Source organism: Amia ocellicauda, chromosome 21 (assembly GCF_036373705.1).
Source record: "Amia ocellicauda isolate fAmiCal2 chromosome 21, fAmiCal2.hap1, whole genome shotgun sequence".
Classification (NCBI taxonomy): domain Eukaryota; kingdom Metazoa; phylum Chordata; class Actinopteri; order Amiiformes; family Amiidae; genus Amia; species Amia ocellicauda.
Genome location: NC_089870.1, coordinates 22,640,597 through 22,650,615, shown reverse-complemented (window position 1 = coordinate 22,650,615; position 10,019 = coordinate 22,640,597). Strand labels below are relative to the sequence as shown.

At 40.5% G+C, this 10,019-nt stretch overlaps 1 protein-coding gene across 1 annotated transcript; it reads right to left on the bottom strand.

The window, feature by feature from the left end:
- Positions 1 to 1,144: 1,144 nt before the first annotated feature.
- Positions 1,145 to 3,574, bottom strand: foxg1a (forkhead box G1a). Its single transcript, XM_066694643.1, has one exon. It carries the CDS (start codon positions 3,312 to 3,314, stop codon positions 2,097 to 2,099), a length of 1,218 nt encoding a protein of 405 aa, XP_066550740.1. The 5' UTR covers positions 3,315 to 3,574; the 3' UTR covers positions 1,145 to 2,096.
- Between the last annotated feature and the right edge of the window lie 6,445 nt (positions 3,575 to 10,019).

Below are 10,019 nucleotides of genomic sequence, written 5' to 3'. Positions count from 1 at the left end.
TTAAGATAAGACGACATTATCTCTTTATTAGCTGCATTGCTGGAAGTAGGACTGATAAATACAAATACTACCTGGAACTGGAGGGGATAATACAACTACATTTTCTCAAAATATAGGTTTAAAACGTAATACTGAAAAAAACAAAACTGTTGCTGTTTAAATGGCATTTTCTGTGCCGGTTTACCTGACTCCGCATTGTCACCCCATTTAACACGGGGCCGATAACATCTCGAGCAGGGAGATTGATTTTCACGGGCCTCTTGTGAAAAGCGAGGAGGTTATTGCATTACAGCTGAACAAATACAGGACAAAGCCGTGCAGGAACGAGCAAATTACTGTCGCGGGGAGCCGAAAAAAGGAGATCTGTAGTGAATAATAATAATAATAATAATAATAATAATAATAATAATATATATGCACAATTGCACTACCTGTATTAAAGCAACCGGACTCTATACAACCATCTAAACCCATTGCAACCATTTTTTTTTTAAATACAATTGTACAATTTAATTGAAATCGTGAAATGTAAAGGGAAAACATATATACTGCGGTAGTAATAGTAGTAGTACTACCACCACCACTAATAATACTACAACAAATACTACTACTACTACTAATAATAATAATAATACTTTGGCGAAGCTGTTTATTATATGTATTACTCCTTATGATTGCGATCACTGCAATACTGTGCTGACAGGCTGTTTTGCACGCACTGCTCTGGTGAAGTGGACTTATTTTACTTCGTATTCCTCATTTTTAAAGCCCGGATGCGCGCGGGGATATTTATATGATTAAACCATATTTACGCATTTAGTCTTTGGATGACTGCAATGGAGAGATTAGGAGATCTCGTACTGAACTGACAACGACTCAAAGGTAAAAATAGCAGCCCTGCAGTTTAAATAACCGTTTCCCCCCCGGATTGCATTATTGTTTCTGGGAAAAGGCTGCTTTTCGAAGCACAGCTCAGACCCAGTGATACACACACGGAGAATAGCACTTTTGAAGGTCAGGCTCAAAGGCCTGCTCGGTCAAACCCACCAACACTAGAGTTCGGGGTTTTGAGGACTGGGAGTCAAGATTTGGACACAAACCCCTTCCTAATGCGCTCTGCAAAAAAGACAAGGTGTTCAGGGTATATGGACGTCACCTATTGTTTTATTGTTCGGTAAACATTGTAAGCGACAAACACTGGCATAGGACCACAATATCACAATCATGAAATTTAAAGACGACATTAACAATCACTCTTTTATGAGGCATTGACCCAACACGGTTACACGTTCGCAGTTTACCTATAATTACAATAGGTATTAACATTTCACTAATTACAAAAAGAATGTGACCTGTTAGTGACCACATACATTAAAATATGCACAACACAAACTAAAGGCATTCATTGATTTTGTCCCCTTCTGGAACTCGTTCAGATGGTGCAGAAGACTGAAATAAAATAAAAAATAAAATATTCGAGCGTCTCTAAAGCCATTCTTTGGTCTATAAAGTAACAGTAAGAAAAGAAAAGAAAAGAAGAGAAAAGAAAAGATATCCAAATGATTAGTTTATTCTGAAGAAAAGGACAAAATAACAAACGGCCAGAGGGTGGGGTTGGGCATTATTACTGACGGATTACCTTTTTGTCCCGTTGTTTATAACACATCTTCATTTAAAAATAATAATAAAAAATTAGTATTTAATTTTGAAAAATCATAAGCAACCAGCGAACCCATGATAAGTGATAATACTGCAGACATGGGGACCTGGCGGCTGGCGTGATGGTAGTTTTAATATTAAAATGAAGTAAAACTGCAGTCACTATTTAAATACACATTCTACAGTAATTATACTGCCATTCCAAAAACATCTACGGTTTCTCCTCACATTGCACGTCGCTGACAGTGGAATAATAAACAACCCCCGAGACTTGACATATGTGTACAGAAAAATGGGGAACTGGAATAAAAAATACCTGGGCTTCTGTTGTTTTCTTTCTTTTTTTTTCCTTTTTTGTTGTTGCTTGTTCCTGGATATATTTTACAATGTAAATGCGTGTAAAATGTCCACTCACAGTCCGCTCCAGTGGGTGTCTGTTAGTGTATAAGTGGGTTTGAAGTAGAGCCCTGGTTTTGATGTGTGAAGTAGTCGGACAGTCCTCCGGAAAGTCCCGTCGTGAAACTTGGCAGAGAGGGTCTAAGGGACTCACAGGGGAGGCTGGACGGCGCCTGCGGGGAGGAGGACGAGGCGGCCCGGGCCGTCATGGACGTGCTGCTCTGAGAAGTCATTGACGGGTGGGGGACGTGAGGGAAGAAGTAACTGGTCTGTCCTGCTAAAAGGTTCACCGAACACGGGTTCAAGGAGTACGTGCCCGAGCAGGGCACCGAGAGGCCACAGGGCACCGAGGCAGCCAAGGCCGCGGCCGTGAGGTGGTGGGTGGCGTAAGGAATGTCCCCGTTCACCAGTCTGTCCACACTCAAGCCATTGGACGCGGGGAAGGAGTGGTTGTTCCCCAGACTGTTCTGAGTCAACACGGAGCTATAGGACATGGGGTGGCTGGGGTACGCCGAGGCGGTGCCATTGTAGCCCAGCGCGCTGCTGGCCCGGGGGTGGTGCAGGGACAGGAAGGGGGACATGGGCCAGTAAAGGGACCCAGCCCTGTCCATGAACGTCAGCCCGGTGGACGTCAGCCGCGCCCCGCGTTTGAAGGCCAGCTTGGCTCTGGAGGTGGTGGATCTTCTCCGGAGTTTCCCGGTTGTCCCACCGATGAAGACGTCGTCGCTGGAGGGGTCCAGCATCCAGTAGTTCCCCTTGCCCGGGTCGTCGTAGTGCCGCGGCACTTTGACGAAGCACTTGTTCAGACTCAGGTTGTGCCGGATGGAGTTCTGCCAGCCCTGCTTGTTCTCCCGGTAGTAGGGGAAGTTTTTCATGATGAACTCGTAAATACCATTGAGCGTCAATCGCTTCTCCGGACTTTGCCTGATAGCCATCATAATCAAGGCGTTGTAGCTGAACGGTGGTTTCTCGTATTTGCCATTTTTCTTTTCCCCGTCCTTTGCAGCGTCCCCCTCTTTGCAATCCTTCTTCTCCTCCGGCTTGTCCTTGTCCTCCGTGCACCCCGACTCGGGGGAGCTGTGCTCACTCTTGCAGCTCTCGGACTTGGGGTCCTGCCCGGGCTCGGGAACCGGGTGGCTCTCCTCGTCCTCGGCTCGGTGCTGGTTGTCACTTTGCACGGCTTCGGGCACCAGGCTGTTTATACTGAACGACGATTTGGGAATCATTTTCACTTCTTTTCGTTCTCCCATGTCCAACATCACACACACAGGGTAAAATAGCAGCAGCAGCAGCACAGTTGGATCTCAATCTCATACGCTGGCAACTCCAGTAGTAGTAAAAAAAAAAAAAAAAAAAAAAAAAAAAAAAGAAAAAGAAAAAAGGGAAACAACTACTTCATGTTCTTTAAAAACACGTCGATAAGAGACAGCTCGCTACAATTAATTACGGAGCCACAGACACTAGGCTGTAAAAAAAATGTGGTTGAACCCTTTTAGACTCCAGCCAACCACAGCACCGGAGGAATTATAGCGTCTTCCCCCCTCCCGGCCAATCACAGCGCAGGAACCGGCAGCAGTTTAGCGCGTAAGGATACACAGGTTCACCAACGCCACGCAAAACGTGCCCAAACTGCCCATCCCATCAACAAAGGTCCTCCCGCTCGGCTGCAAACCCCACCAGGAAAATAAATCACATCGCCTCCATCCAGCCCACTGTATTGGATAATTTTAGTCTGCTGATTCAATATTGTCTCTCTTTGTTTAAAGTTTGTTTATACCTGCCTGGAAAAACACGAGCGCGAAACAGAAAAGGTGGTGGAAGAGGAGAGGTACTACTTTATGTCTCCAACACCGATTTTATTTTAATTAAACGGTTTAAATTAAATGCGTAGTGCACAAGTTAGATAACTTGCAACTGGAATATAGATTATGATTTAATTTTAATGTTTGCATGATACACAGTAGGACAAATCTGCACTAAGTAGACTTTTTTATGATGGAATAATAAGATGTAATTAAAGGCAGTGTGTTTTAGCGCTTTCTTCGAGATTGATGTAGGCCTTGAACAAACCAGTCCTGCGTCTTGGTATTTATTCATTTCCTCCTTCTTCCTGTGTTGACTACGCGGTGCAGGCTTGTCTTAATGTATGTCAATCGCCTGGGAGTGCACGCATGTACATGTATGTTCTGCAGACAGGGCTGCTCGATTTAAAACAAACATACATTAAAAATAGCCTGTGCGGTTTCGATCAGTCAAATCGATTTGCACTTCATTCACCCGTCCACATACAGAAACTATATATATATATATATATCGTAATATATGAAAAACATATATATGTGTGTATATGTTTGTGTGTGTGTGTGTAAATGCCCTGCAGCGCCGTGACGTTACAATCCAGAATCAGTCAGCAAAAGCTAAAACCTTATTTAACGAAAAATAAAATTAATAAATGAAATGTAGTCATATAAGGTCTCACGAATTGATAATATTTAAATAAATTAAATGTTTGTTTAGGCACGACGACGTTACAATGAATTACCTGAGTGATGAAGCTCTGATTCTGCAGATAAGAAATAAATAAATAGTTTTGACAGCCGCGGAAGCCTTGTTTAAGCGCTAAAATGTAATCAGTAATAACAATATTAAATAAATAAAATATAATACTGTTGGAATTTAATATAAACAACTCAAAAAATAATATTAATGAAACTATTCAAAGCCTAATAATAATAATAATAATAATAATAATAATAATAATAATAATTTGATGAGAAAAATCGGCAATTTCTGTTTTTACAATATTCACTAGAAGTGGAAACATTGTAAGCGAACTGAAATAATCGTGTACAGTTGTGTAGGTGTAAATGTGTACAGTTGTATAGGTGTACAGGTGTACAGATGCATCGCTGTCGCTGGACTCTGGAGGACCAGGTGACCTAAACATGTGTGGCTGTAGAGTAATACCACTATTTGCACTTTGATCAGCAAGAGAAAAGTGCTGATTAACACACACACACACACACACACACACACACACACACACACCAGATTAGTTGATTGCACTGTCACTGGAAGGATTCAGAGAATAGGCTCCCCTGGAAAAATGCTTTGTGTTTCTTCGAAAACTGAAAAACGCATAATTTTGTAGGCCAGACATGAAAGTGCACAATGTGCTGTGATTTAAATTCCTCATAAAGGGAATTAAAGCCGTGTAAATGATGGCTACCCTCTCTCTCTGGATCATAACATGCCATGACAGAACCCACACATTTTGACAGGTGACTAACTGTAAACTACTCCCTCACGCGTCTCAAAATAAACAAATAAGTCATAACCAATAACAATAAATAAAGAAAGAAACAGCGTTTTTCTTCCTGACACATCATTAGATTTCGGAAAGGTTTCCTGTTACAGGCCATACTTTCCACACGCAGTTAGTGCTCGAATGAAACATATTTAAAACGCGTGTTCTTCCGCAGATGAATGGGAGTTGATTGGACATAAATAAACTAATATGTAATACAATACAATGCGCATTACTCAGTACTTACATTTGCGTTTCGAGAGATTGGAAAACACACCGCAGCTACACAGTCATGTCAGAGATGCACCTTTTAAATTGTTATTTAGTGGCTTTTGACTCTTCGTGTATTTATTTCCCTTCCCAAAAATGTGACTTTATTATAAATACTATAAGCACACTTCTGTGTATACTATGTAAACTGAAACTGTACTTTTTTCCACAAGGGTTATGTATCAATTAAGGATCCCTGCAGTAGCACACCGAACCTGTTTGTGTGTCCGTTTGTGTATTATTTTCCCAGAAGTCTAACAGACACCCAAACGAGAAGGTGTTAAACGCGTTGTTTAAGAATCTGACTCCAAGTTTCATTCTGGGGCTGAATTGTCAGGTTGAAATCTGTGCCAACATTTAGTTTCTCCTTAAAAACACAATGGCTGCAGGTATTTTGAAGATAAATATGCATAGAAAGCCATAATACAAACAAAACAAAATGTGCATTGTTTGTTTGTGATTATAGAATAACTGTATATTGAGAAATATTTAAAACCATACAATTTAAATTGAAACTGGTACAAAACGGGTTAATGTCTGTGGGGGAAAAAAATCTAAATATTTTACATATATATAGATGTTAAACAAATAATAATCACTCTCGTTTAAACACAAATTGTGTTTTATTTTAACAGTTTACAGTGTATTATTATTATTATTATTATTATTATTATTATTATTATTATTATTATTATCATCATCGTTATCACATGTTTGTGCGCCCCCAGTTTTTCGGGAGACCCTCACTGCGTCACCTCACCCGCAACCGGGCTTCTGCACACTTTAAGGTGTTAACAATTAGTGAGAGAAAGTTACTGTATTCTTCTGTGGGTTTGGGTTGCAGGTTCTGCCATTAGCTTTGCGGGAACAGGAGTGAACTAAACTTCCCAGTCAGAGGTCTTCACGCAGGGAAGTGTGACTTTCCGCGGCAGCCTCGCCGTGCTTGTCAGCCGGAGCCCCGCACTAAAACCAAATTAACATCCCGATGATTAAGACGAGCGTCTACAGGGCTGTCACGTCAGCGTCTCTCCATCACAACATTGTGGCACCGCCGAAATGCGCTTGAAAGGTGCGGAGAGACACGGTGCGACTGTGGAGGCCGCCGGTCCAGCGCCCGTGCACGGCCCCCTCCCCCTCTCCGCCAGGCCAGTGCCACACCACCCCCCGCCTGTCCTGGCCCGCACTGCCCTGTGTGCAACTGCGGCATCTCCGCAATCAAATACACATAGTTACGCGCAGAAAGGTGAGTCGTGTTCAATAGATGGTCCGAAGGAAACAGCCACCCAGCCCCTCGGCGCTGTGTCTCATCCCAAGTAAACGACACACAGGGTAATTTAATGTATGTTTTGAAATTGTGATCAAATAATCAAGCCCGGTGTGTAACAGTATTTATTTCCCCCTCCTTCTCCACAGATGGATTGGCCTGTGGGGAATGCTTGCTCTGAACCAGGCATCTGAGCGGTTGTTACCCTGCACAAATACAGCCGTCAATAACACACAAGTTGCTCGGGGCCTCCTCCGCCGGTGCCCGGTTCTCAGACCCGTCTCTCTGTTTGTGTTGCAGGTGGAGCCGGGGAGGACCGGGCCCCTCCGCTCATTAGGGAGAAGAGCCCGAAATCACATCCATGTTGGCCACCTGCGGAGCCCCTTCCTCACACGGGGGGTGATGGATAGGTTTAGCCACAAGGAATAGCGAGGGATTAAAACAATAATCGATGCATATGTGGCATTTTGTGATTTGCCAGCACACACAACCCTAGCGCACTTTGATCCCAGCCTGCTTGTTACACTGTTGTGGGGGTGTTTATTGTCTTTATAAGGGTGTTGGCAACGCAATGCATGCATTACTTTTATGTCTATACCAATACAAATAATAATACAATTGACGCAGGGCTATTTATCGGATGAACTGCAGTTTTTATGAATATAGCCTGTCACATTTCCCCCCACAAACTGGAGATTATGTCTGTTATATGCATATATTTGGGAAAACTATTTCCAATTAAACTAAACTGATGCTTGGATTGTGTTTAAATACAAGCCGCCGCTTAAAGAGGTGATTTAAAACATGCTTCTGAGCTCCTGCTATACTTTATTATCCCTTGAAGGTTTTCTTTCTCCGGCACTTTCATCCTGTTTGCTCGTTCACTCGTTGGTGTTGGATTAATTTCACGAGTGAAATGTATATAGATGCATCAGGGATAAGCAATGCCCCGCACGCAATACGAGGAACATAAGCAAAGAAGCAAAATATTCGCAATTATAAATATATAATTAATTTGTTAAGTGGACCGTCTGGCGACAGAATTTCTTGGTAACCGCAGTATTTAAAAACTAACGCGTCCCTTGGGTGGCTTTTTTTCCACTTCGGACAGACTGAAATTGGACATTATTTGTATTTATCAGTAGTCTGTTTTGCATGTCATTTTGTCTGCTAGGTATTTAGACTATTTGTGTCAAACAGCAATGCGCGATATACACGGGTCCCATGTGTGAACGAAATAACTCTCACAAGACAGCATTTGGAAGAACTCAAGGTCTATAAACAAAAAAAACACGATTTAATAAATATTTACTTGAAAACTGAAGTGTTCATATTGTGCACAGAACGAATTCGTTTGAAAAACTGAAACACTGTCTGAGGTTGCGCTCCCGAATTAAACTTCACATAGAATAACGGTACAATATAGTCAATATAAGTTTATTAGTATTTTAGTTCGATAATTAAATGCATTAATCATTGCAATCAAATAATACGAGCAGCGTCCACAACAACACAAATAAGCCACATAAAGAAACAAATACACAAATAAATAAATAAATTCATACATAAACCGTTAACCCCGCTTTAAAGTTTCCATTTCATGTTTTTAATCATCGCTGTAAACTTCCATACATGGTTTGTGTTGAAGCAGGTCGTACCCCTTCATTTGTAAACCTGAGAATATGAACACATAATTACATTAATTGCGTGGAAGATTATAATTGGCAATGCTGTATTAGAGTTGCATTGTGTCTGAGGTGTGTGTCCCATGGTAAATATTTAAATTGCGCAGCTTGTCTCGACTTGCTCCTGTTTTAAATCAAGGATACAAAACAAAAACAGTTCATAAACCAGTGTAACTGTTAGTGACGGCTGGATTTATCCAAGTGTCTGAGCAGAAATCACCTCAGAGCCGCTTCTGTGGTTTATAAGAGAGGGAAGAAATATAGGGCCAGATATACTAAAGCTTTATTTTTAACCATTAAACGGAATGGCTTTCTAGTCGATATTTGCAATAGTATACATTTCTTACTGGGGGAAAAAGAAAGAAAAGCATAACTGCAATTTAAAAACATTACGAAACCATAAATACAAATCGTGGCATCAAAGATGTATAATTCAAACTAATTATAGAAAATTGTTCTAAAACTCAGAACAATGACGGACCATTATGTCTTTTCAAGACTGACAAGCACAATTACTCTAAAATACTGCACGTTGTTGAAGATATAATTGATTATAATCGTGTTACTGTTTGAATAAAAATGACGGAAACGTTTAACGTTGACAACAAAATGTTTATAAATACGCTATTTATTCCAACAGAGCCGTGATTCACTGTAGGGGCACAAATACTGTGTGTTTGGGAATCAGAGGGTGCGGAGAGAAACAGCACTACCTGCACAGTCGCATCTCTGTGGCTGTTGTATTGCTGTCCTTGCACTGCCCTCTATGGATAGAGTTAGTTACATATAGAGTTCTCCTTATTCTGCTATTTATTATTATTATTATTATTATTATTATTATTATTATTATTATTATTATTATATAATACAATCATTTAAGTTCGGTTTACCCAAACTTTGACCCAATCAATCGCGGTTACATTTCTTATCAGAATCACTTTCCACTCTTTATACAAACGCGACGGGTTTTTGGTTATTTTCTTATTTGATCGGGTCTTTCTGTTTTTAAATCTTTTTTTTTTTTAATCAGCCCTGCTGTTTTACTTTAGATTTAAAACAGCGATAACAATGATAATGCATTTGCTTTTACAATCAAACACTTGTGCGAGTGTGTTATACACATCAATAATGTGTTCGTCTCACCACAAACAATGCATTTATTTGTAACGTTTGAAAATGCAGCAAATCCTACGTTTAATTTATTGAACTAAACCATGAAAAGCAAAACACAAAACACACGTCACGGCCAGTTTGAGTAATTTAATTCGATATGCAACCGCAAGAGAAATAAGGCTCGTTATTCATGATCAAATGTTCTAAAGGCATTTTAAGTAAGTAAAACAAAACTAGTTTTAACATAATATTCCTTTATATATATATATATATATATCATATGGAATCATAACAAGAGTAATATTGGTATGATAATAATCATAAT

What these genes read in the sequence shown, in the direction of transcription:
- foxg1a (XM_066694643.1), bottom strand. Translation starts at nt 3,314, where the DNA reads ATGTTGGACATGGGAGAACGAAAAGAAGTGAAAATGATTCCCAAATCG.